At 48.8% G+C, this 26069-nt stretch overlaps 11 protein-coding genes across 11 annotated transcripts; 4 read left to right on the top strand and 7 right to left on the bottom strand.

Annotated features, from left to right (window-relative positions):
* Positions 1 to 662: 662 nt before the first annotated feature.
* Positions 663 to 3580, bottom strand: Pdw03_2463 (Nucleotide-binding, alpha-beta plait; the record flags this gene model as incomplete). Its single annotated transcript, XM_014681723.1, has 4 exons — positions 663 to 1877; positions 1934 to 2206; positions 2463 to 3254; positions 3353 to 3580. 4 exons carry the CDS (start codon positions 3578 to 3580, stop codon positions 663 to 665), a joined length of 2508 nt encoding a protein of 835 aa, XP_014537209.1.
* Positions 3581 to 3809: 229 nt separating this feature from the next.
* On the top strand, positions 3810 to 4421 carry Pdw03_2462 (Dynein light chain, type 1/2; the record flags this gene model as incomplete). Its single annotated transcript, XM_066100195.1, has 7 exons — positions 3810 to 3849; positions 3902 to 3924; positions 3979 to 4012; positions 4064 to 4098; positions 4151 to 4177; positions 4229 to 4298; positions 4357 to 4421. 7 exons carry the CDS (start codon positions 3810 to 3812, stop codon positions 4419 to 4421), a joined length of 294 nt encoding a protein of 97 aa, XP_065955595.1.
* Positions 4422 to 4923: 502 nt separating this feature from the next.
* Pdw03_2461 (Dynein light chain, type 1/2) lies at positions 4924 to 5736 on the top strand (the record flags this gene model as incomplete). The annotated part of the gene is made up of 7 exons (XM_014681721.2): positions 4924 to 4954; positions 5096 to 5149; positions 5207 to 5240; positions 5297 to 5321; positions 5392 to 5424; positions 5479 to 5519; positions 5589 to 5736. 7 exons carry the CDS (start codon positions 4924 to 4926, stop codon positions 5734 to 5736), a joined length of 366 nt encoding a protein of 121 aa, XP_014537207.2.
* Positions 5737 to 6124: 388 nt separating this feature from the next.
* Positions 6125 to 8372, bottom strand: Pdw03_2460 (Urea transporter (Dur3), putative; the record flags this gene model as incomplete). Its single annotated transcript, XM_014681720.1, has 4 exons — positions 6125 to 6719; positions 6783 to 7953; positions 8019 to 8191; positions 8251 to 8372. The coding sequence occupies 4 exons, from the start codon at positions 8370 to 8372 to the stop codon at positions 6125 to 6127; spliced, it is 2061 nt and encodes a 686-aa protein (XP_014537206.1).
* Positions 8373 to 11495: 3123 nt separating this feature from the next.
* Positions 11496 to 12121, bottom strand: Pdw03_2459 (Translocon protein Sec61beta, putative; the record flags this gene model as incomplete). The annotated part of the gene is made up of 3 exons (XM_014681719.1): positions 11496 to 11530; positions 11611 to 11947; positions 12119 to 12121. The coding sequence occupies 3 exons, from the start codon at positions 12119 to 12121 to the stop codon at positions 11496 to 11498; spliced, it is 375 nt and encodes a 124-aa protein (XP_014537205.1).
* A 904-nt stretch (positions 12122 to 13025) lies between these two features.
* Pdw03_2458 (UPF0658 Golgi apparatus membrane protein C23H3.04) lies at positions 13026 to 14924 on the bottom strand (the record flags this gene model as incomplete). Its single annotated transcript, XM_014681718.1, has 5 exons — positions 13026 to 13310; positions 13362 to 13559; positions 13616 to 14048; positions 14108 to 14412; positions 14904 to 14924. 5 exons carry the CDS (start codon positions 14922 to 14924, stop codon positions 13026 to 13028), a joined length of 1242 nt encoding a protein of 413 aa, XP_014537204.1.
* Positions 14925 to 16621: 1697 nt separating this feature from the next.
* On the bottom strand, positions 16622 to 16930 carry Pdw03_2457 (Aldehyde dehydrogenase (AldH12), putative; the record flags this gene model as incomplete). Its single annotated transcript, XM_066100194.1, has 1 exon — positions 16622 to 16930. The coding sequence occupies one exon, from the start codon at positions 16928 to 16930 to the stop codon at positions 16622 to 16624; it is 309 nt and encodes a 102-aa protein (XP_065955594.1).
* Positions 16931 to 17140: 210 nt separating this feature from the next.
* Pdw03_2456 (Cytochrome P450) lies at positions 17141 to 18817 on the top strand (the record flags this gene model as incomplete). The annotated part of the gene is made up of 7 exons (XM_066100193.1): positions 17141 to 17454; positions 17507 to 17537; positions 17587 to 17730; positions 17784 to 17913; positions 17968 to 18379; positions 18443 to 18598; positions 18655 to 18817. The coding sequence occupies 7 exons, from the start codon at positions 17141 to 17143 to the stop codon at positions 18815 to 18817; spliced, it is 1350 nt and encodes a 449-aa protein (XP_065955593.1).
* A 387-nt stretch (positions 18818 to 19204) lies between these two features.
* On the top strand, positions 19205 to 20064 carry Pdw03_2455 (Cytochrome P450; the record flags this gene model as incomplete). Its single annotated transcript, XM_014681716.1, has 2 exons — positions 19205 to 19409; positions 19490 to 20064. 2 exons carry the CDS (start codon positions 19205 to 19207, stop codon positions 20062 to 20064), a joined length of 780 nt encoding a protein of 259 aa, XP_014537202.1.
* A 1407-nt stretch (positions 20065 to 21471) lies between these two features.
* On the bottom strand, positions 21472 to 22930 carry Pdw03_2454 (Proliferating cell nuclear antigen, PCNA; the record flags this gene model as incomplete). Its single annotated transcript, XM_066100192.1, has 7 exons — positions 21472 to 21489; positions 21555 to 21841; positions 21932 to 22361; positions 22426 to 22466; positions 22537 to 22586; positions 22643 to 22833; positions 22898 to 22930. 7 exons carry the CDS (start codon positions 22928 to 22930, stop codon positions 21472 to 21474), a joined length of 1050 nt encoding a protein of 349 aa, XP_065955592.1.
* Positions 22931 to 23234: 304 nt separating this feature from the next.
* Pdw03_2453 (Proliferating cell nuclear antigen) lies at positions 23235 to 25286 on the bottom strand (the record flags this gene model as incomplete). Its single annotated transcript, XM_014681714.2, has 5 exons — positions 23235 to 23890; positions 23943 to 24394; positions 24450 to 24931; positions 24990 to 25183; positions 25238 to 25286. The coding sequence occupies 5 exons, from the start codon at positions 25284 to 25286 to the stop codon at positions 23235 to 23237; spliced, it is 1833 nt and encodes a 610-aa protein (XP_014537200.2).
* Between the last annotated feature and the right edge of the window lie 783 nt (positions 25287 to 26069).

Here is a 26069-nt window from a genome sequence, read left to right as displayed (position 1 = left end):
CCGCAGCAAATCAGGAGTCAAGACAGGGCTCGATATGAAGGAAGTTGTCCAAGAAGCAAGGGATGCTCAGCAGCACGAACCAGTGGTGAGTGGGTCGGAGATTTTGTATCGTACGAATTGACCTTCAAAATCTATCAATCAGACCAGCAACAACAAAAACCCACAATAACCAGTGGCAATCATGGCGTCGTAGGAATGTTGGTGGTCCAACGGCATCGAGTTCTCGCACAGGACGTGGAATGCTCAACCACCAACAGACACCGCCGGAATGCAGGCTGGGCTGATCTTTGTTGATGATAGTCCTGCGTACCATCAAAAGACCCAGCTACATTAGATAAAATGACCCTGCAATCTAAGGCAGTTGAATTGAAGTTGTGGGGAAGGAAAAAGAGTGTAGCATGCACTGCAAGGTAAAGTAGGGTTACAGTTGCGCCTGGATCAAGAGGGCACGAGACGCACGAGGGACGGAGCTACTGCAGGGTAATTGACAGCTGCGAAGAACGTGTTCAAGTGTATTCGGGGTATCTTTTGATTGCCATGTTGTATCTATGGTAGTATGCAAGTAATCGTACATGGTACATTATTCCAACTTTTCCCTGCAAGGGGTGTCAACAAACCAATCCATGGCCGTGTCCTTGTCACAGGGAGAAGGGACGAGGGCTTCACTCTTCCTCCTGCCCTCCTACAGTGAATTTCTTGCGCCCGGCGCCAGAAGTGAGCTGTTGAAGTTTGACCCTGTCCATCTGCTCTCCTACCTTCTTCTCTAGGCGCGCGAGTTCCTCCTCAGGATCGACGGCCTCCTCGTTCACGAACTCCAAAACCAATCGTCTCCCCAGGAGATGCGTGTTTTTCAACGCGTCCATGGCATTTTCCGCTTCGCGAGCGCTTACAAAGTCTGCAAAACCGAAGCCACGAGCAGTGTGATCGAACTTCTGAGGAACACGCACAGACCGAAGTTGTCCGTAAGCCCCAAATAGAGATCTGATGTCCTTCTTGGTGGCCTGGAACGGCAAGTTCTTAATAATAATTTTGGTTCTGCGTGCCGCAACCTTCTTCGCAGTATCTTCACGTCTCCGCTCCTCGGCGGCGTCCTTGCCTTTATGGGATGCGCGGATGAGAAGTTCGTGCTGATCCAACTTATAGCCGTTCATAGCAGAAAGAGCAGCCTGGGCTTGAGCCTTGGTTTTGAAATCTGCAAAGGCGAATCCCATGCTGAGGGTCTGCCCTGGTCGCTTGGGATCGGGTTTGGTCTTGATGCGACCGGTAATAAAGCCATCTAGAGATCGGAAGACTTCCAAGAACTTCTCGTTGGTAGTTGAGAAGTTGAGATTTTTCACGAAGAGTGTAGTTGTCGCTACACTGTCATCAGGCTCATCTGCGGCAAATGTGTCTGCAGTCGAGAATCCTTGATCCTTGCCCCTAGTCTCTGGAGCAAGTGCTCGTGGGACTGCAGATCCATCAAACAGATTCTTCGGCGCCTTCTCCAGGAACAAGATGGAATCACCCATCTTGCGGTACGCCAAGCCCTTGAAAGCCTTTTGGGCCTCGTCAGGTTGCGCAAACTCCACGATAGCAATGGTGCCACTTGGTGGCATCAGGAGGCGGATGATCTTGCCATACGGGTCGAACAGACCCCTGAGCTCCGCCGATGTGACACCGTATGAGAAGTTCTTGACCAATATAGCCGTATTCCCACGTTCTCGCTCCTTGAAAGCATCAATATTTACCCCATTTGAGGCAAAGTAAGCTTTCGTCTCTTGAATCACGTGCGTTTCAGCATGTGCTTGCTTGACAGCGGCATCAGAAGAGGTAGGATCAAGTAATTCAGATTTGGAGACTCCAAGCCTTCCAGCCACTGATGACATCACAGCATCGGCCTGTGTGAACATTAGTTTGAACGTTTTGACTCTTAATGAAAAAGTTGAAAACTCACGTTCATGTACAGGGAGTTCCAGCTGAATGAGGACCCAGAGGCATTTTGTTTCCGCTTGATCTCTCTTTGCTTTTTGAGAGGAAGCTTTGACAGTTCGTACTCGTCAATCTTGTATGTCTTCTTCGCAGAAGCAGGCAAGATGTGGAGTAGACGACCTTGGAAATGCTTTCCATCAAGATTCCGGTAAGCATCGATGGCTGCATCAGCAAGGGAGTATTGCACATAAGCAAAGCCTTTGCTTGTTGTGGAGCGGGTGTCAAAAGCGATATGAATCTATATCCAATTAGCACTCTAGCCATTGAGTGTGATGTTAAAATGTGCAAAATTGGGTTGAGTTGGCTCTTTCAGATCGTCAAGAAGCATCTACTAAAATCTCTTGTCCTGGTAACATCATTTGCAATTTGCATCGGATGTCCCTATCGGGAAAGTCATCATACGAGCACTTGTGGCAAGCAGGCTGAAAGCCAGCTAGCCGCGGGTGGGAAAAGGCGGGGGCAATGTTGAAAAAGCAAAATAAAAAAAAACTAACCTCTTCAATATTTCCGAACCGTTCGAAAATTGGTTGGAGATCTGATTCTGTTGTGTCGTATGCAAGATTTCTTAGGAACAAACGGGCAGAGTTCCGAATAAGATCGACATTCGGATCTTCCGGCATTGCCTCGGTAACGCTGTCAACGTCAGTCGTGTTGGGCACAATTTTGTCAATGGCCGCAGTGCGCGATTCCTCGTCGCGCTGCGGCGACTCAGCGCGAGACGAGACAGGTGGTGAGGCAGTTTTGGTCGGCAAAGTAGTCGATGCGGCGGCTTTGTGTTGATCAAACTCATCTTGCTCTTCCTCGTCGAGAAGGCCCAACAGACGACTCGTCTTTGACCGTAGCCAATCTGCATCGGAAACCCGCGCAGTCTCTTCAACTTCACGCTCCGCGGAGTTATCATGTTCAGGTGCTTCCAGAGCTTCCTCTCCCTCATGCTTGTCAATGACCATAGGCTCAGGCTGCTCGGTGTCTACAACCGAGAGTGGCTTTTCTGTCTTCGCCTTTTTCCAATGTGAAGGCAACTCCTGTATTTCTTCTTTCTGCGCGGTTGGGTTAATGACAGGAACAGTGTCCACAGACGGCTTGATCATTTCATCATCATTGGCCCATGTCCGAGTTTTTGATGACGCTCCCATTAAGGAAAGGTACTCTTGTAGCTTAGGGTCCTCTGATTTGTTCTCGCCGTCCCTCTTGCGCTTGAGGTTGTTATCCAATGATGCATCATTATCATTCGTGGTATCACATCTTCTTGTGGGGTGAGCATCCTTAGCGTCATTTGAATCAACCTGTAATAATAAGGGTCAGTCTCAAGACCACCTTAATTGGTCAGCGTGCACAGGCGAAAGGAGAGTGGCTGAAGCAGAAGAGCTGAGAATTCACATACCGGACGAGCGATGTCTACAGCGATCTTCGACATCTTCATGTACGTCTTGTTGAAGTGCTTCACAGCTTGCTGAGCTGCGTCATGGCTCTTGAAGCCGACGAACCCCATCCTACGTTTAGGTAGAACATGAGCATCGGTGACTTGGAAGCGAGTTTCGAAATGTTTCTTAAGCTGATCATTGGAGCATGTTGGTGGGAGACCACCCACGAACACTCTTGTGCTCTCCATTTTGGAATTTTGTGATGAGTGTAAAGACTCGAAGTTTCCACCAGAAAAACTTTTTTTTCTTCTTTCATAGTGCCGCAGGCGGTCTGGCGGGCGGGCGGTGTAGCTTGTCCACCGGCAATAAAGTTACTCCAACTACTCCACGTTATCGCAAGTGGCACAACCAAGTCTCTTTTCTATCGCATCACCGAAACCCCCCTTCGAAGTTTTCTTGATACAGCAATTACTAACAATGGCACTTCCCCCAACCGAGAAGAAGGAGCCTATGGAGGGTAAGTTTGTCCTTCCTGAGTCCAGTGACCAAGTGCTAAATGCTCCGTGCAGCGCAGATCAAGTCTGTAGACATGGTAAGGACCCCTATGAGAAAAGCAATTGTCAATTGATTCTGATGTGCTTTTTAGACGGAGGATATGCAGCAGGAGGCGATTGCCCTTGGTATGAAATATCGAGAGCGCCCTGGATAAACAAGGCTAACCTACCCCTCAGCCATTGAGGCCACCGAGAAGTTCAGAGTTGAAAAGGTATGCGTATTCTTCAACTAATACACAAGGATGTTATAATGACAAATTATAGGATATTGCGCAGTACATCAAGAAAGAAGTTCGCTAATTCTACCCCGCCCCCGAAGCCATCTCTAACCCCATACATCAGTTTGATTCCCGCAAGGGCGCTACCTGGCACTGCGTAGTTGGTCGTAACTTTGGAAGCTTTGTTACCCATGGTATGTGGATATTGGAACCCTCACGTCAATAGCCAAATACTAATCTCGTGTTCAACAGAGACCAAGCACTTTATCTACTTCTACCTCGGACACTGCGCAATTCTGCTATTCAAGACCCAGTAAATGCGATTGATATTTTGAGGCTCGATGTGCTACACTGACGGGGAGGTTATATCCGGAAAAATGCGTTTTTCAAGCGACTCTTTTGTCTTCTAATATTTGATCTATGGGGCTGTCATCTTATGGTGAGCAGCCATTAGTGAATTAAGCCTATCTGCCCAATAGACGTAGAACAACCATAAAAATGCTATGCTGAGTTTAGACCCTCGGTTAGATATTCATACACTACAGCAAAGGTACATACATGCTTATTCGCCGATAATGTACGGGCCCCTGCTGGAATCGATCATCACATGTGCTTTTTATACAGGGGGCGCTTGGCCAATCAGGCGCCACTTTGTCCAGCATCACGTGTTTCTTGCCAAGACCAGCCAAGCCACAGCGCCACACTCCAATTCCGCTGCCTTTCGTCTTAAATCGACCTTCAATTCCTCAAATAGCTTTCAGTTCTCTGTTGATTCTCTTTGGTAGTTCTCTCTGACCTTTTTCAAATCTCGCAATCATCATGGCCTTCTGTATCACGTTCGGAATGCATGGTAAGTCTTGTTTCGACCCACGATCCAGAAACCAGTGTGGACCCTGTTCCTGGAGTTGTATTAAGTGACGGGTATCGTGCTATCAACGCTGCGAATTTACCCAGTCGTACACCTCGAACAAGATACTGACCATAAATACAGAGTTCTCCTCTCAACTCGAGGGTTATGAGAATGTTCGCGCATACTGCTACAACTGTAAGTTCTGACGTCAGTGGTCTGTTGACGGGTGGTTTATTGATTCTCCGCTTTCAGGCCAACATTGGAATGGTCACTGCATCACCCGATGGTGAGTTTCTATCTTGGAATCCCCGACCAGAGCAATTTGACTGATTTTCCTCCTAGGCCGTTTTTCACTGTCTGCTTCATTGTAAGATGATGCCCACTTGAACCTCATTTGAGAAACGACTCAAGATATCTAACTTTTTACCTCACCTCAGCCATTGATTCCCCTTGCTGTGCACAAATACAAGGTACATTCGCGTCTATCGATCATGTCTTGACTCTATTGTTAACGTACTTTGTAGGAGGTCCAATGCTACACATGCCGTTACACTCAAGACCTACGGTATGCTCTACCCCGGAAATCATCAAATCTTATTGGGTTGCTAGGGCATACTAACAATGGCTACATCAGTGACCGGCCTGACATCACGCCTGACACAAGGCCTCCGGCGGGTATGCAATATGGCATCCAGCCGCCCCCCCAGGCCCAAGGAGGATGGCAGCAACAGCCTCCTCTGCAACCCCCCCCTCAAGCACAGGGCGGGCTTGCATACAAATGAGTTTCCAAAGACGTTCGAATTCCACTAGCATGAAGACGGAGCAGTTGTTACGGGGATGTGAGGCAGAAAGAGGGTTTAGCAGGAGACGTGTATTCCAGCTTAGTATCGCGGACTTGCCCTCTGGCGTTGGGCAATTTTTGGGGGTTTCTTTTGGTTTTAATCTGTCAAGTTTAGCACATTTTTTGAATTTTCGTTTTTGATCCTCGCAATGAATTAACATGGTTCTTGTAGAATATCGGCTTGCTATGATCGGAAAACATAATTCGGAACACATAATAATGAAGAGAGTGAATTTCAAATTCAGATAAAGTAGCAGTAGGGGTATAAATAGCCGTAAACAAGATATGAAACCAACACCAAGGCTCAACGATAAGCACCAACAAGAACCTCAAACCTCCCTCTCCGAGCCCTTCTTATCCTTTTCCCCAAGCACATCCGTTGGTGTCGCAACCCCAGCAGGCGTAGCCACGTCATCAGCCCCAGCCTTCGTGCCCCGATAAACCTTGGGCTTCTTCCCCACAAGATCAAGCGACATCATCCGCACAACACGGACAATACTTGCCCGTCCCTCATACAATGGGAACACCACCACACCAAACAGGGTGACGAACAACCATATAATTCCAACAACCACCCACCCAGTGAAGAATTTCTTACTAAACACATACGATGATACGTACATAGGTATCGGCCAGAGGATCAGGAAGGCAAATGCCATGAAGACTGTCAGGGTGCGCGCATAGAGGGCCGAGCGGTTTAGCAGGCGTTCTTCTTCTTCGCTCTCATCCTGCGTGGGACCCGTCTCGCCGGGAACTAATTCGAGATCAACGTGGGCGGCTGCGACAACTTCCGTGTCGTCGACTTTGCGGATTACCCGCATGGATTCGTAGTCATAGTTTTGTGGGCCGAAGATGTAGGTAAAGAGTGGGACAAACACCACCGGGCTGAGAAGGGCGGCGACGTTGCCAGCTAGCATGGGGTAACTGGAGAGGTTTGTCAGGATGTGTGTGTTTGCAGCATGGATGTGGGGTGGGGGAAGTGCTTACTTGGAACCGGTAGTGTCGACAGTTAGGGTTCCGTATTGCTTCTTTGCGGTCACTAGCCAGGCAATGAGGGAGACTGCCAGACCAAGGGGTGGTGACAAAGCTGCTGCGATGCGGTTCTGGCCCTTCCAGAGGAGGGTCATGGCACCAGGGAAGACGGCAGAAGAGATGATCACGCCCATCAGCAAGTAAAGGTACCCCATGCCGATGCCGGCATAGTGGAGACCGGTCGCAAAGCCCGCCATGATGATCGAGTAGACGATGCAGGACATGTGCGAAATCCAGACAAGTCTCTTGCCCTTGGCGCTTGGGTTGATATAAGCCGCGTAGATGTCGTAAGTAAAGATAGAAGAGACGGCGATCAGCTGGGCCGAGAATGCTGACGTCACCGCCATGAAGATCATGAGGGTTGTCGCGACGGCACCACTATAGCCGAGTAGCTTGACAGCTGCGAAGGGGAGCACTAGTCCGGCGGTGACGTCGTCGGAGTTCATGCGATTTGTGCCCTCTAGCGCCAGCGCGGAAAGGCCCATTGTGCTTGCGCATAGCCAGGGGATTGCGAACCAGCAGATGCCGCCAATCACGTATCCTGGGAATGCATGGACGGGGCTAGCAGCGATGGCCTTGTTGTAATAGCCGTTGTCCAAGAAGACTGTGCCGAAGTTTCCAACTAGGTTGATGACCCAGAAGATGCCACCCTCCTTCGAGCGCATAGTTAGATAGCTGCCTTCTGCGTTGCCCTCAATAGGGTGACGCTGGGAGGCTGCAACCAGCGCGTCATACACCTTTGATGGAGATCCTAGCTCGGCGTTTGTAGCATACGCGGAGAAGGCGAAGAGGAAGATGACGACCAGAATTACCACGGTGTGTAGGTAATCTGTGATAAAAGTAGCCTTAATACCACCGAAGAGAGTGTATAGTACTACACCAATCGGGAGCAGGAAGCAGGCTGCCGCAGTGGGCACTCCAGTCAAGGAGGTCATCACGGCCGATCCACCTGTGAGCAGCATCGCAGTAACCAGGATGTTGGTCATCAAGCAGAATACTATGAACACAATGTGCACAATGGTTCCATAGCGAGCGCGGATGACTTCCAAGAAAGTGTGAGCGTTTGGCGCACGGCGTTTCAGCTCGATGGCCAGAGTTGCGAACAGGAGAATCTGGACAGTGGCGCCTATTGATTCACAACACGTCAGACGTTATAGCATTTCAGGTCATAGTCATCCAGTGGGAGCTAACCTGATGCATAAAAAAATGGACCAGAGACACCGTATTTATATGCGACTGCAGATGACTGGAGAAGAGTTGCAGCCCATGTCCAACTACTAACAACGGCGGCGGCAACCAGTCCTGATTTGACGGACCGCCCTGCAGTTGAGAACATCTCGGACGTCTGGACTTCATTCTGATAGCTGTAAGGGTATGTGTTGTCAGCCTGTGCAACTGTGTTGAGTGAAGCATAGAGACACACCGTTTCAAAGCCCAAGTAATAAAGATCATGAGCAGAGCAAAGGCAAAGCCAAGTCCCAGGATAATCCCATATCCAAAGCTCTGGGACAAAGGTGCCGTGAAAATAACCCCGTCGGACGACATACCGTGGACGTGGATAACTAGGGACTCGCAAGGGCTTGTGTCCAGCAACAGAGGGATAGATGGGAAAGAATGTTGGCAATGTGCCACAGATTTGGAACCGGCGATCAATGCTCCAATTGATATGAAAATAACGCCTTATTCAGCTTTCCAATATTGACTTGACATGTGGAGATATCAAACTCCCCAGACGTGGAAGATGGTACCCTCATATAGGGCTCGGACGCACAGCATCAGACACATAGTACGGACCCCAGCTCCGAATTCGCACCAACTAGGTAGGGAGCAGCATGACGATCTCTGATTTGAGCTTAGATAGGGATGCTGGATTTTGATTGCAAGATAAGAGCAGCATGCTCTCGTAATGCCATGGCGCACATGGCAGGGATGTAAACCGCCTAGGTACGCCACTAAAACTAGAGAACCAACATCCCAATGGAGAACTGTGCGGAGATTTCGAGACTGATATCCACGGGGAGAGTAAGACGAAAGGTTTCCACCGAAGGGATACGCGTTGTCGGTCATTGGTTAGTGCTGGCTGTTATCAGTGACCTTTTCGGGTAATGGGGCTGTGATTGGCCAGAACAGATGCGAGATAAGATACTACCAGGCTAACTACGGAGTACTCCATGAACATTTGGATTTCACTTGAGACGGCCGATGTAGGTGGGAACATCGGAGGGTCCCGGCTGTCACGAAGCTCTGGGGGCATCAAGATATCCTTGGCACAGAAGGTTACTCATTCTTGTTATAAGGCTTTGAGATCCACTATCTCCCCACCTTTAAATTCAGTTAAGCATAAGATAGCCTAGGTTAATTAAACAGTCTCAATAAAGCATCGGCTTGACCAAAGGGCGATTAATATTTGTTCTCGTAATCCTCCCAATCCCAGGAGATCTTCAAGGTATCTACTCTCACCCTATGTCACCAATATTGAAGCCTTAAACTTGTGAATTGCATCCTTGATAGAGTTGTTGAACTTTGATAACTGAGAAACAGACACATGTCATCTCCTTTGGTGCATTTGATTTTTGTTCCACACTCCCTTGGACGCCAGCTAGTCACATACACAGGTAGTGTGTGAAGCTATCTGTGGGAAATCCAATGTACAATCGATGGATTGAAGGTGAGAGACAAAACCTAGTACAAAGCTATACTGACATATCTATTCAATTGTTCAAAGTGTAAGCCATGTCGATCGAAAGAACAACCACTTTGCATGAAGAAAATGATGGACATGTTTCATCTACAGGTTGTAGCTTAATTCGAGATCTAAAGCACGTCAGACATAAGGGTATCAAAACATAGTTAAATAGTCTGTGAAGCAGGTACTAGGGTCTGGCTTTGGTGCATGAGCTGTGTCGTAGTCCAGAGCTCCTGGATTCTTTGTCCATCGACTCCTATGGTCAATTTGCAACTAGACGTCTCCCCCAACAGGCCTTCCTCTCAATAGCTACTTTTGCAGCCTATTACTACTAGCGTCTACAAGTGGCTACTGTATCCCCGAGAAATGAGAGAAGCGGGTATGACATCTCAGAGGTGGGCAATGTAGATGATAGTTGTACAGTGACCAGAGTTTCCCGGGTCGTTAGACTCTATAGAAAGCGCTGAGGTTGTCTGGTCTTTCCGACCTATGTTTGAATTCCTCTGTTAGCTCTTCCTACAAAGCACCAACCTTTCTGAGAGTGAAAGTTCATCCCTGTCTTCTCCCTCGACCTTATGGATACTTGAGGGGGATACAGGGCCGTATCTCCATCCACCAGCTTTTTGAATCATGACTTTCTCACCTCGATCTACATCACTACCCTTTCATGATCATCCGGTTATTCTAGGAGATTTATTTCTGGGACGCCCCACTATGTTACGCACAAAAATACCCATCCGAATGGCCAACGAGCGGAATGGTCATACTAGCAGACATTTAACGGAGATGGAACGAATCACTTTCACCTTGTGGAAATCAATTCCGTTTTACGAAGTTGCCCCTCTGTAAATGAATCGGATTGGGGCGAGGAAATTTCCTTTGATGCAGGTGAGCTGCAACTCAGCACGTGTCGAATTTGGCTCCTCTCGCTTCAAGACCTTGGGGATTTTTAGCAGCTATACAACTTTGTACTTGATAAAGGGCCTATTTAAATCTGCATCTAACACGATTTACCGTGATGTTTTTCTTCTGCGAAACTATCTTTAGTCACTTCCCTTACAGGCACTCGGTTCAAGATATCTACCGCGGTTTAAACTACTTCGCTTTAGGTAAAGGAGGGGATATATTAATTGTTAATCTACGCTCTTACTATTTTTAAAACTACCCCCGTAGATCTCTCAGTAGATCTATCTAATTCCAGTAAGCCTAGTAGAGTATTTTTAATAGAATACCTTTCAGCTTTAATTAATTTGCTGAGCGAAGTGACGTAAAGAACACAGATCAGATCTGTGTCATTGTGTAACATAGTATTCCACAGATAGCTAGATAGCTCTCGTCCTTTTTCTCTCTCGCACGGTTTCTCCCCTGATCTCCACAATCCTGTTCGGCATTCCATGTATTCTAAAACACCGAAAGTTCAAGCGCCTAGAGTCGGCCAACCTGACCAGAACCTTGATAGTCTACAAAGTTACCAGAAGAGCAACTTCAACGCCAGAAACATGAAATCTTTATATTGTACAGACAAACGTCCGGATAGAACAGATATCACCATGTTCCAGTCCAAGCTATCACAGGCACAGCACATTCCAGCGCGTAACATCGCCAGGAAATGAGCCGGTAGACACAAAACAGACAGGCGAAGACGGATACACCAACAGGCTAGTTCTATCGAGAATGACCTATGCAGCAGATAGGTCGATGAGTAACTCTCTTTTGCAACGCAAATGAAAAACACCACACACATCAAAATGAAAACGGAAACGGAAACGGAAATGGAATCACGCCAGTTGTTTCAGAAGGGTTGATTTGGTTCCAGCAACGAGAAATGGCCCAAGGGTCACGGGGTATAGGAGTGGGTAAGTGGGACGGTGTGAGGAGAGGATGATTTGAAGTCGGGAGCACATGGTCAAAGCCCGGGAAAGACTGATCGTACTCAACAATCCAACGGGCTTTCAATAGCGCAATTAAGGCTGATAAAGCGCTTAAGCAGAGAACTTGCGGGTGATCTTGGCGATGACTAGAAAGAAAAAGACAGTTAGCAACCAATCCAATAATGAACTCATGACATCCATCTCGTCTTCAGTAAAGTGTCCTTACCGTGCAGACCAACAACCGAGAAAATGAATCCCAGACTCAGGACTAGGACAACCACGGGGTCAACACGCAGACCGGGGCTCTCGTCGGTGTACAGCTTGAGCATGGTGCCAGACGAGCCACCGGCGCCGGCAGAGCGGGTGGAGCTGGGGCGGGCATTGCGGAGGGTCTCCTTGTGGTCGGCAGTGGCACGGCGGCGCATAGCAGCACGAGGACCGCCGGGAGTCGACGGAGAAGAGGTTCGGCCGACGGAGTTGCCGGTGGCTGCGGCGGCACCGGACTTTGAGTCAGGGCCGGACTCGGCCCCTGAGGTGAGGGGAGATGCTGGGCGGGGGGAAGCCTAGTAGTGCATTGCGTCAGTTTCGGGATTAAGGGATTAAGGGATTGACGGATTGAGGGATTGGCTAGGTTGTTTGCAATGGGTTATTGCGTTGATGGTGGATGGGGGCAAGCTGGCTTGATCGTCGGATGGGTGATTGATCGGGCTTGGGTCTGGGGTTGATGGACTTACCATTGTGATTAATTTGGTGTGGAAGAGTGTAAAAGGAGAAGGAAAAAGTTATTTAAAGAAAGATGGAATTGCAGTTCAAGAAGAAATGAAAGGAGGTTTGCGGAGTTGAGGCCACGATCGCGGTTTCTTGGGTAATACCGTATTTGACCTGTCATCCCGGCAGCTGGTGGAGAATTGAGCGATAATTACCAGTATTTACAGTACACCTAGATCAACCAATCAGACTGACTCGGCGCACATTGCTGTAATGGCACAACTCATCTACAACATGCAAGACCTTCATTAGCGAGTGATTAACTGGCTTCAGTAGAAGTAAATGTCCGAATGCACGAAGATTACTGGTATGTAGACATGTCACTGAGTTTCAAAAACTCAATGTCCATTCCACCACTATTTAGAGTCCCTGTATAAGTGTGAGAAATCAATGATTAATTTTTAACAGCTACTAAAATTCCATCCACTTGTCTAGTCCCATGAATTAAAAAGAAAGACTAGCTCAAATTAATCGGAAAAAAAAAAGCATTGATGGCTGTCGTAAGACATGGAGAACACCTCCGGGAATCAAATCATCCAGATAACGCCGTCGGGGCGTTCGTGTAGGGGGGTATGGGGTATGGATATGAACATGCAAAGGAAGCCGAGGAAAGTAAAATCACAGGAAATTTTGACAGCTCGGAGCCATGAAGAATGGGAGAGGGTGGGCAGAGCAGATTCGACGGAGATGTGGTATCATACTGAGCCCGAAGCCCAGAAGCAAGAAAGCAAGATGCACAAAGAAATGGGGCTAAAAATCAAGGTGTCCACACAGACACGAAGTTCACAGATTAGAGAAAGACAGACGCTCCAAAATTCAACGCCCCGGAAAAAAATAAACTTATAGAAACACTACCCTTTTCGTATCGGATGTTCAATCGATCATCATCCGTGACGGTATTTGGGTGAGGTTCGAAGACAGCTCGGTTAACTTTTCCGCTTCCTTGTTCTTCTTCTTGTTGATGTGGGGCTTCAAACCGCGGTTGAAGTTATGGACGCACATGAAGGCGTAAATGATAGTGACAATGATCAAGGTGATGGTGATGACCGCAAAGAAGGTCATTGATGGTCGCGCCGGTAGGTATTTGAAGTAGGTCAGAGGAGACCACATTCGGTACAGCTTGAAGAAGAAATATGCCATCGCGGCGAATAAGAGGAGCTGTCCAGGTCGTTAGAAGCCAAAACGACGTTGCCGGTGTTGGAGACTTACAATGATGATGACCATGCCCACCAGGGATTCTCGTCGCACAAACAAGGCGCCACAGACTAGAATGAGAATGGTCACGGGGATGGCAGCCACGGTAAGTGCAAATTCAACGTCCAAGGTGGCCGAGGAGACAAAGACGAGGAACTGGACAGTAAAGCCCAAGAAGAAAAAAAAATCAAATTTCAAGAGAGCGATGTAGATCTGGGATGCGAGCGGTTAGCCGTGTTGCTGATGGGGCGATCGAACGAAACACAAACCTGGTAGGTGAGGTAGCGACGCTTCATTTGCAGATCAGCACTAATGTGTTTGTAGATTGTCCATGCAAACTCGTCGTAGAGCTTATACGCGAGGAAAGTAATCAAAAATGTTCCCAATGCCACAATGCATGGGATGATGATCAAGAACGGCTCGGACTCATCCCAGACAATCGGACTGATCATGTCCATCAAGGACAAGGTGGAGACCGCCTCTCGAATTTGTTTCACTTGAACAGCGCCGTAAATCAGGAGGCCAACATTGCAGAGACACAGTCCGATCACCTGAATAGTATTCTTCATGCGCAGAGCATCATATACCAGCACCAGTTCGTAGAGGAAACCGAAGCCATAGAGGGCGAGGAACGTAGGGATAGTTTTCGACGCGGGACTGTTGTTTGGAACCTCTTGAATTTGAAAATTTGCGAAGATGTAACTAGAGAAACGGTGACGTTAACGTTGATCTCCAGTGTTCGCTGCGGCGGAGTTCCATACCTTTCCAGAGCGAGTGTTACGATGGTTTGGACGAGTGCGACGATCGCAAAGGACCACGTCCAAAGTGAATTTGGGAGATAGCACTTCCTGGCGTTATGGTTTGTAGGAGTGACGTTGGTGTATCCCTCTCTTGCGCGGAACCCTCCTTGACCTCTTCGAAAGGCGGGATCGAAAGATCCCCCCAAGAGAGAGGCGCGCGACCCGTGTGAAAGAATCTTGCCGATAGGCTCCGAAGTGGAGCTAAAGTCGGCAGAAATATGAGGGAAAGACACGGTGACGGTGCGACCACCTGACGGTGGCTTTCGCTTTATAGGACCGGTGGGAAACAGGCCGAGACGGGGGGGGGGAGGGCAGATCAAAACACCCGGAGGCTCGTGTGCTTCTGTGGCTTGGCAATTTAGTTGGCCCAAGTCGGATTCGTCAGGAGACGTGATTAGAAGCAGTCCTCAACAGGGGCATCCGACCGTCCAGTAGACTACTCGAACCTGTTGAGTCGAGTTCACAGATGATGATTTATCTTTCTGTTTGCAGGTAGTTTGTTCTTTTAGTTAATCCCGCGGTGTTCCGAATTGTCAGGCGGGGGAAAGGGGGGGGGGGGGGGGGGGGGGAGATAGAGGGAAGGTGGTATAGCAGCGACCGTTCAGTCCTGTCTTGATGCAACCCTTGAAAAGAAAAAAGGGAGGGAATAAGGAACGAGCGACAAGAATAGTTGAAAAAGGAAAAATTAAAAAGACCGGAGGATTTGAGACGGGAGGGAAGGGGCACATCTGGGGTTCAACCAGAGTTGTCCACATACCATGGGGCGGGTCACACACATTGCGCAGTATGTAAGCTCCTACTGTGTACACCTGGTATGGAGTACATGCTCCGTACCAATATTGGAGATCCGAACTGGGAGCCCTGCTTACTACCAAGATTCTAGATGCCTTGTAGAGTCCCTGAAAAGTAGTTTCTCCGGTGACCTAGTCGAAGCCACACTATTTCTGCCATCGCCTGTTTCTCCTGATTCGAAGCCAGTGGAGTAGACCCATCAACATGCGACAGGTACTAAACTTAGTCGAGTCCAGGCTCTTTTTTTTTTTTTTTTTTTTTTAATATTTTTTGGGGGGTTCTCTTCGTTTAATTCTGGATGGTTTGGCATAGATTATCCTTGACTGGTTCGTCCTGATTGATGAAGAGAGAACCATGAGATTCTTGAACTGGTTCAACGCCTTACAAAGTAGACCGTCAATGCCTGGGCGTCGCCTAGGGTCTAGGTGAGCTTCCTTAATCGTGTCAGCACCCTGCCAGACCAAGTTGACTTATTACACTTGCCTGTTAATCAGTCCCAGCCTGAATCTGATCCCCAGGTAGTAACTTGGAGGTAAGGCTGTCCAACAGGCCGTGATACCATATGGGGAGCTGCAAAGCGATCTTACTAATGTGGCTGGAACAGAAGTGGCTGAGGCAGAGAACGGTTGAGCCATAGCCCCGTCCGACCGAGTCATTCTGAATTCAAGTGTGTCGACAGTGGTACCTCGGTACTGAAAGATAGTTACATCACCACTATTTGATCTGCATACGCGTAGCCCATCGAATTCCTACGAGATCCCCGAGCCACCACTCTCACTTCTGAGGTGCGCTAAAACCTGGTTCGCGCGGCTAATCAACGAGCCGCGCCCATGTGTAATATGCCTCGGAAGAAGTGACAAGATCCTCGCTAGCTGGATCAATGAAGGATTACATTTCGGAAACTAGCCACTATAGAAAAGCCAGCTCACGACGAGCTTACACACCCAAGCTTATCTCTTAGTCTTCGTGCGAAGCTATTATGGGAATGTAACGCGTTGTCGATTGATGTTATCATTATCTATGCAGCTTTAAATGTCAAATGCGAAAAAGTTCCAGACTTACTTTGTGACTTTGATCTGGGCTTCGGCTGCGGCCACAGACTTTGTGCCCGAGAGATTGTTTGGGGGTCCCTTGGCAAGCTGTGCAGTGGACACATCTTTGGATGAATTGAGATGGATTCTACGTTGAAAGTGACATCCGGGCCTCAGAAGTTTCCTTTTTGGTTGGAAGTCGCAAATCCGATCGCAAACCAACGTCAGTCTCCGCTGGTCGCCTTGATGATGATGATGATGATGAATTCATTGACCCGATTTAGCTCGCTTTACATACATGCTGCTATGCGGGGGTTGCGTCCCAGAGCCCGCTCCCGACGATAAATGGTGGTGCATTCCCAGTATGCAGATCCACCCTGTGAGCAGGACTCGATTTCTCGAGGTCCTGCCACCTGAAAAGTAAGGCCACAAACCGGCCGGCGTAATGCAAACAAGACAAAAGAAATGTAAAGAAAGTCAATCCATCTGCCCGGTGTAGATGGTTTCCCGTAGTCCCCGCGGGCGCAGAGTGTCCCCTTCTTTCTCTGCAATGCACCTTCCACTTCTTCACTTCTCTACCTCCACTTCTTCATCCAGCTCCCCGAGTCACCGAGTCCCTGTATCCCCAGGACTGCCAGGTCTACTTGCTGCATCACTCCGGCAGGTCGAACACGAATAGGTTCGGGTCATGGCGCCATGCTTCTTCGTCTTCATCGGCAGCGTGCGTTGTTCTCCATGTGCGTTGGTGTGAGGTGACCTCGGCGGACCTGGCGCCCGGCCACTGTGATGTGTTCCCTGTTTCTCCAACATTCGCAGTGTCTTGGGTTGGTTTCGGTTTTGAATCCTCCTCCCCCTGCTCCTTACCCATGGCGACCGAGTCCACTGACTGAAACTGTCCCAAGAGTCCCGATGCGATCATGAACTTCGCCACGATCGGCGCTGCCTTCACTTCTGTCAACATTGCTTGTTCCCGCTGGTCGCCTTTCCCCGCACTTGGATAGCGAGGATATCGGCAAATCCTAACCAGTTGAGCATGGCCTATCACTCCATTATCTAATAGGAATTGCCGATCGTTCAACCATATCTAATAGTATCGATAACCATCGAAGTGGATTTTCGCCATTCAAAAGCAACAGTTCATCATTCAGAAGGTCTCTGAGACGACATCAATATGCTGTCTCTGTGGATTGCAGCATTCTTCCTGTGCGGGTATAGTGTCATCCGCGGATTACTCTCGCCATTATCTACAATTCCAGGCCCCTGGTATACTCGATTTACCAGTTGGTGGATTATCTATCAGGAATTTACTGCAAATCGACGAGAATCAATCCATCGCTTGCACAAGATCTATGGTCCCGTTGTCCGGTTGGGTCCAAACGAAGTATCTTTTACCAGTTCGAATGCGATTAAAGAGATCTATGCTTCGGGTGGCAGCGGGTATGACAAGACCGAATACTATGATCTGTTCAGGCAATTCAAGCTCAAGTAAGCTTTGAGTACCAGGGATACAGCTGGCAACCACTAATACAGAACGTAGAACAATGTTTTCGATTTTGTTGAAGGACGAGGTACTTGCTCCGGCAGGAAACAAAATGCTCGATTGCTAATCTCTACCAGCATAGCAAAAGAAAACGCATCTTTGCTGACAGATATGCCATGACCAATATTATGAAAGAAAAACCAATGGCCGTCATCCACGACCGGGCCACGACGTTTGTATCCAAGTGCGTTGAGGCTGGCCAAAAGAGTGTGGATGTCTACGTGAGTTGAAAGACAGAACAGCATTCAACCAGGACAAATGCTAATAATCTCAGTCTTTGCTTCACTGCTATGCTCTCGACTGCGTTACTCATTTCATGTTCAGCCCCGGCGGCCTCAGGTCTCTCGAAGTAGCTAAGGACTTCGACATCATGCACGAACTAACCTATCATCAAAGTCTCCAAAGTATGCCCTACTTCTTGTTCTCTACTACCGCACTAGAAACTAAAAGAGAGGCAGAAAATCTCTTGGAGTACTATCTCCCGGAATTAGCACCCTATTTCCCCAAATTCCTCCATGCACGCAGCGCCCCAAAAGCAAACCGATACGTGATAGACATGGCCCGCCAAGTCGGGCTCGATGGCCACTCCCTAATGGAAAAACTCAAACGCCAAGAATCCAACCTGGAAGTAATGCAAGCCGCCGCAGAATGCAATGACCACATGGCAGCCGGCATCGACACAACGGGCGATGGTCTGTGTTTCTTGATGTGGGAGCTCTCACGGCCTCAGAACCTCTGTTTCCAGCACAAACTTTACAAAGAGCTTAGCGCTGCGCCGGCCGATGCACCTTTGGACAGCTATGTGTATCTCGACGCTGTCATTAAAGAAGCACTGCGGTGTGCGCCGCCTATTCCGATGTCACTGCCTCGGTATGTACCTGCTGGGGGAAGGGTGATCGATGGGTTTATCATTCCGGGGCATACTATTGTTAGCTGTCAGCCGTATTCAGTGCATCGGATTAACGAGAGTGTCTTCCCTGAGCCTGATCGGTTCAATCCTGATCGGTGGCTCGTTGAGGACGGGGCTGCTGAGCGGAATCGGCTGTTCTTTTCCTTTGCTACAGGTGGAAGGGGGTGTGTTGGGAAAAAGTAAGTTGTTGCTTTCTGTGCTATTTGGGTTGTTGATGATGACTGATAATGTACAGTCTTGCGCTTGTTGAGATGAAGATGCTGCTTCGGGAAGTGTATTCGCGTTATCAGACGACGGTGGCATCGGATATGACAGCTTCGATGAGGCTGGATGATCAGATCATCTCTTCGAGGCCGAAGGGACAGAGTTGCAAGCTGGATTTTGTGGCCATAGAGTGATATTTGATGTCCTGAAATTTGCGCATCGAAAAATGGGATTAGTCCGGAAATTGAATGTGATCAAACATCCGAACTAGATATCACGCCCTATCTAATGACCATTGATAACACTTGTCTTAAATCATGATGTCCGTGAGGAGAAGGATCTCAAGCTGATGCGGGGTGTGAGGGGAAGATAGCCGACTACTACGGACAATCTCTTTAAGATTCCCAATCTGGCTCTGTCACATCTCTTGTCCAGCATGTTACGGTTATCTCTATTTTCCTTAAGTGATTAGCTCCAGTTCCCACCGAAGATTCTTACAAACATCCCCCTCCGACACTCCCACACTGATCCAAACCCCTCCATCCACGGACCGAAATCTTACCACAACAAAATCCATCGAGATGGCCAGTATTAGATCCGATCAATCTAGCTGTCGCTTCTCCAAGCGAATCTCATTCCGATGGGTCACAGCGCCCGCTGAGGAAACAACCGATACAGTCGTGATGTCCGTGAAGAATTGGTACATTGATCTGCGAATCGAAACGGCAACCGGCAAAACAGACTGGGCGATTGCTGGGGAGAGGATTGTGGAAAGTCAAGAGCCGTGTAAGTTACCTCCAACGCCTTATCTACTGGGTGTCAATGCACCCAGCGAAACTGAAACAAACCATTAACCAACTCGATAGTGCGGGTGACATTCTCCCATGAGCTTGATTCTCACAACGCATTTGAGACTGTTGATTGTGGGACCTTTGTTCCCTTGCCGAATGGCGATGATCTCGAGATGGGGTCCATGCCTCGCTATGATCTCCCCGGTGCACCTGTCAAGGAGTATGAGGAGGTGTGGCGGGAGTTGCCATTTAGAGAGGGCCCCGAGGGGCCTGCAAAAGGGCTTTCGTGGGTGCTGGAGTCGGACGATGGAGATTTTGGCAATGGAGAAGGAGAAATTACTGTTGATAAGACTTTTCTCGGTCGCATCTGGGGAACATATTTGGCACTGCGCCAGACGCAGGTTCATACGCGACAGACGACTCCATCTGGTGAGCTGGTTATTAAGAAGTCCGGCGCTGATGTCAGTGCTAGAAGGGAAGAATGGGAATCGGGGTGGAAGGAGAAGTATTCGGTTGGCGAAGCTGCGGGTGCTTTGCCTTCCATGATGGTCGGGTTTGAAGGGGAGGGAGTGGGGTCTTGGAGAATACCAGGGGAGAAGGTCCATGTCCAAGGAAAGACGTATGTCGTTCGAGCTTTCGAGGAAATTTAATCGCAAAGAGGTCTTTTTTTTCTCAATTGTAACAGGCCTTTAATAAACATGGATTCAAGCTTAGTTTTCGTATTTTCAGATGATTACCATAGGATCTCCCACCAAAAGTGTTTACAGTCTCGCTATTTGACAACGAATCCAAAGCCCCGGAATACACGCTCTTCGTCTGGCCTTGTACTATATCACTACACCTTGACATGCGAGCTAGATTGTATGCGGGAGGCGCTGCCCAGAGCGTTTTGAGAGGTCTGAACCGAGATTCTACGCTAGACCGAGCTACAAACTATCGAGAACCGGCTAAGACAAACCAAAAAAAAGCCTTGCATCCAAACAGATATGGAAAAAAGCAACACATCTAAGCTTCGTAGCACAGCTATCCCAACTCACAAACTGTCTGCCCTATCCTTTCCAAAACAGGATAAGCGCAAAGCTGACTCATCCCACGTGACAGCCCTATAAAACCCGCAAACCCCACCTCCACGCCAAATTTCCCTTCCTCAAGCGCCATCCCCACCAATGCTGCGTTTCTTTGCTACACACGGCGAGCCTCACGGCTCGTCCTTGCGACTCTGGGTCCTGCCCAGGGCCACAAGACCCCTTGCAAATGAGAAATTCGGAGGAATCTTCAAACTCGAACCCGCGCCGTCGTTCGTTTTCGCGCGTCGGCGTCGGTCCTGCCCGTGAGGGCCTGGTGTGATCCCAGATCACTTCTTAACCACACTTGCACTTGACATCAGAAACATCGGGCGATGGGGCTTGCACCCGGACCCCTTGGGAGAGTCGGTGCGGAGATTGTGTGTGATGACACTTTAGTGCAATACGCAGCATACCTTGCTCTGTTCTCTCTTCGGAGGAGCGGATGGTATCATTCGATTCCGATCATTCTGGTGGGGATGGCGCTTCACTCTTTTTTTCCCGGTCAGTTTATGCTTCCTCCCCTGCGTTTTTTGGGGGGGGGTGTTTGGAAAGAGTTTTTTTGGCGACCTTGCTAATTTGTGGGGTTGTGGACCTTGCGAGGTTCCTTAGGGTCCGGCTCTTTGGGTTTCGGTCGCCGGGGTTGGTGTTGGGTTTGTGGGGTGTTTTTAGAGTGATGGACAATAAAAGTACAGGAATTCCTGAAAACACATCTTTTTGCTAGCCGAATGTCCGATGAAACAATTCACGAATCAATTTCAACTCGTAGCAAGGTTGGAAATATGTGAAACTCTAGGTGAAGAAAAGCTCGCTTGAAAAAATTTGCGAGGTCGAGCCTCGACCGCTGAATGTGTAAATTATCGTGAACATCTTGTTAAAACCCCCGTTGCCAGGGATGTAGTGAAAGAGTTATTTCCCTCCAGGTTCTTTCTATTATCATCGAGATTCATTTTTAGCATTGCCCATATCCCCTCGAACCACCAGATTATTTGTTTACTCTTCGTCGCCGATCTATATTGAACCCCACGTTAGCACGGTTTCCATTGATGTTGGCATTGGAACAATCAAGTACTTACCTTAGGAGCAAGGTAGAACCGCAGGTGGCCACTTCCGAGACCGTACTCAACAAGCAGCGGCACTTCCTGGGAGAGGTGCAGCACGACAGATGAGGATAGGTTAGACGCCTTGCAGAAGTTGACGAGGTACTTGAGGGAGAAAGTCAGGGCGACGGGTTCGGAGAGGTTGATGACGACGTTCTGGTCGGGCTTGTCGACGTTCGTGTGCTGGCGGATGGTGACGGATCCGTTACCGATATCACCCTGGCAGGAGAACTTGACACCCTCCTTGCTGGCCTCGATTACGACTACAGCAGAAATTAGCACAACGGGCCTTATCCGTCTGCCAGCCGAGCTTGGGAATTGCCTCGTGGGAGGGAAAAAAAAAGTTTACTTACCAGACTCGGACAGCGCGTTGAGATCTCTGCAGATGCGCTGGAACTCAGAAGAAGGCATCTCCACGGTGGCGGCGTACTCAGTCTCAGGGATGGCCAGGTGCTCCTGGTCAATGTCCATGAGCTTGATGTCATACTCGCTAAGTCGGTCTGTCTCTGCACTCTCGAACATCAGGTTGACGGCATCAGGCGAGTCCTCGGCCTTGAGGGTCAGGATGTCTTCATTCTGGGCGGCGCGGAGGACCTTGGTCAGGGAGAGCAGGTTGATGCCAAGGGCGATGTTACGGTCGCAGCGGTAGGGAGAGAAGCCCTCCGCACGTAGAAGCATAGAGACCAAGGCGACATGCGAATTGTCCATGGCCTGGAGGGCGATTCCGGAGTCATTGCAATCGAAGTTGCAGTCCTGGACAAGATCCTTGATGGCGTCGACGACCTACACACAACAGCGTTAGTAGGTTATCGATTGCTGAATTGGTTGAGTGGCATAGATCACGTACGCGCTTCAAAAGGCTAGCCTGTTCCAATCGGGCTTCCAACACTAGACTGTGGGTTAATCGATCGGTTCTTCGCACACAACAATCTTTTCGATTTGGAGTTAGCCAGCTTACTCTTGATGGTTGTGTTTGTGCGTTGAATTAAACTGGCTCGTAAAAAAAAACTAGGAGGGTTTAGCCGGTTTTTAGATAGTGAACAGAGTAGAAGGGATACAATGACAGTGAATTGGGATTGTAATTGAGGGAAGATGAAAGAGGCAGCAGGCCAATATAAGGATCGCGTTCGAGGGTGGGGAAGACGCGGTCGCGTTTGGCGATATGTCCCTTTCGGGTTAAATTTGATACCTGAGGCGCCAAGGCAACCTTCGCAGACAAAATCTCTTGAGGATTTGCCGAAATAATTATGATCAACTAATACGAGTAGTATGAATAACCGAAGAGTATTTCTTTTGCAGTAGAGCCAGCTATAATGTACAAATGGGAATAAAAACTCGACGTTGATCCCCATACTCAACGAAGATGAATGCCGAAAGAACCATCCAAAGCCACTCAAAGACAGACGAACAGAATACAATGGAACAAAAGAAATGAGGAGTAAATCGAGTAGCAAGAAGTAAAAAAAAAAAGAAGCAACTATCCAAATGAAACACCGCTGTCGCCGAGCCCGTCTATATGTACATGTTGTGGGTATCAATTTGCGACTTCCCTGCTGCTAGCGCTGGTTGAAGTCAATCCTGTGCCGGATGGCACAGGCGAAAAAGGAGAGATTCTGTGGGGTGCATCAAGAGTGACGCAGAAATCCAAGAGTTGTCTTAGATGCTGGTAACTCGTTTCGCAGAGTTGTTTCCTGGTCGTTGCTTGATGACCATTTCCAGTTCCTTTAGCATGTTTTTGCTGGCGTCGACCTTTTCTCTGGCAATCGCCTGTCTGGCACGGTCTTCTCTTACACGTGCAAGACGTTCGTCTCTTGTCAAAGACATTCTCTTGTTTCTCGAGGCCGGGAGGACAACAGCTTCGAAGATTTCCTCATCATCATAGGTCTGGGTCAGATCCGGCCGGCCCTCGCCAATTAAGGTTTTCAGTGCATCCGTTGGGCTTCCCTCAACTGCTGTAGATCCCCCCAGACTCGGAGTTGGGGACATAGGTAAGAAAGTGCTTGCCGGCCGCGAGCGATCCCCGACACTAAGGCGATCGTGTTGGTTTGCCAGTGCGGCTTTACCGGCTTCCCACTCTTGGAGAAGAGCCCTAAGATCACTGCCAATCGAGTCATATTGTGCAAGGAGAGCGGCTTCAAACTCATCAGGGTCCGCACGTTCTAGATTGGCACGTGACTCCTCGCTGGCAATGTGCATTTTAGCATGCAAGGCGCGGACCCCTTGTGACAAGGAACCGAGCCGTCGAAATTGAGCACGCAGGTGTTCCTTGCTTGGTGGGGCGGAAGGTGAAGGGGATGGGGGAATGTCATCATCTGCGAATATTAGCCAATGCCTTTGTGTCATAAAATAGGGATAAGCACTCACGGTCCTCCTCATTTAAGATTTTTGTCATTTTCAGCATACAATTGCCACTCACCGCAGCGAGCTCACGCATTTCCTCGACTGCAGAACTCCACCGAGCAATATCGGAGCCGCCGCCATCGGCGCTGAGAGCCAGCAAACAGCACAGCACGCTTTTTCTCACACTGTACAGTTTTCCAAACAGATCTCTGAGAGCGCGCAACGAGTACTGGTCTTCGTTGGCTCGTTGCGACAGCGACATCTCAACCACTTCGAGTTCTTCTAGTCCAATGTCATAAATATCGTAATATTTCGCAAGATCGCCTTCGTCGGTAAGTGGACGCAAGGTATTCTGGGATTGAATGTACCGCTCGAGCAAGGAGTAGAAGCATTCTGAGACCGCTCTGCGTAATCTCAGGCATCGTCGCGTTTGTACTAGATCCTCTATCCGACTGATGGGTGGTAGAGGAGTGCTTCTGTGATGGTTGATTAGCCCCGTTATCATCTTGAACAAAAACGCCATGTTCATACATCCGATAACCTCTTGAGACCAGTTCAACCTCCTGAATGAAGATCACAGAAGCCGATGCAATAGAATCAAATCCCTGGGCGTTTCCAATGAAAGGGACGGCTGCCTCAACGGCCTGGTGCCGAAGATATTTCAACCATTGCCGTTTTGCGAAAGTATAGAAAAACACCCCGACAGCAGGCACAAGTATCAGGAGCACTCCAACTCTCTTGAGACTGAGTCCTGACCCAGTCTTTGGGCGGCTCCAATGTATTAACCAAGCGATCGAGAAGGATGTGGCGGCTGTGACAATGGCGCCTTGAAGTCCAAAAGTTGTAGATAGGGACGGGAGATCTGCAGGTTGTTTTGCAGATAGAACATCTGCAGCGGATGTGTAGGAAGGAGCGCCGTGTTCGTTCAACAGTTGCGATGCAACAATAACATAGCCAAATTGTTCCAAAAACCGTTCGTTGTCGCTTCGTGGCAATCGGACGTTCAGGTTAGACTAGACGCGAAGAAGTGTTATTATGATCCCGTGCGATCCGTAGACGAAGGGGTCGTACCGAACAAGCGTCATAGAGTTTCCCAATCAGTTCGACCTGCGGTGTTCCTCGTATATTGAGAGGCTTCGGCAGCTTATTTCGAACGCGATTCTGGAATTTGGAAGCCCCTCGAGGGGCAAAGTTGGAGGACCGGGTATGATCATCGTCGCTCTGATTCTCCTCCACGGGCCAACTCTCTTCGTTTCCACCCTCCCCTGAGACAGATGTCAGCGGGGTTGAATTTCTTGGGTATCCTAAACAACGCTCACCTTCCAAATACTCGGCCAAAGGCGAGTTTTCATACACGATTGATTCCATGTTGCGGGATCATGCCGCAATGACAGGGGAGCGGAGAAGGTGGGCGAGTGGTGACGCAAAACAGATGATAAGACAAGCGCTTACAGATCCATGTCGCAGAATGATAGGCGCCAGAAAGATAGAAAAGAAATTGTACTAGTAAAGAACGTAGATGCTAAAGAAAGGCCTGGGGCCACGTTGAGGCACGTCCGGGGAAAGGAGGTCTCCCAGTCACGAGAGTCTCATTTAGACGTGACCCACTTACCTGTTCCTGATGATTTTACAATGTAAGGGCCTCGATTTAATTTAAAGGAGATCACTCCGTACGGAGTGGATTATACAAAAGACTACGGAGTACGACGTACATCATACATGTGCATTGCTGGTTTCTAGCTAATCTGAGCAATGGAAATCAACAAGGCTTACGAATGTACTCTTTGCTAAGCTGGAGAGCTGCAAAGCTCTCGGCTACGGATGTTGATGTACAAGCTGAGTCATCGAGCACAGGATGCCTGGCAGATCTGGCATCCACATCTATTTGGGAGATCCCCGTGGTGCGTCTAGATCGATCATGCTTCTGATGTATTGATATCTACAAAGGATCACTTCCTTCAGAATCATCAACAGTGACCGAGTTTTGTCATCTACCTTAACACCCAAAAACACAATTATCTATAAATACACATGAAACACATTGTCTCAGATTTCGTCTCAAGTGAGATGAATAAGATACTAAAAGTCCACATTGTGGGTAGGGGCCAGACAGAGGACTGTTCAAACACATTAAGCACCTACAATTTTCAA

Source organism: Penicillium digitatum, chromosome 1, assembly GCF_016767815.1.
Source record: "Penicillium digitatum chromosome 1, complete sequence".
Classification (NCBI taxonomy): Eukaryota; Fungi; Ascomycota; class Eurotiomycetes; order Eurotiales; family Aspergillaceae; genus Penicillium; species Penicillium digitatum.
This window is presented reverse-complemented; position numbering and strand designations above follow the sequence as displayed.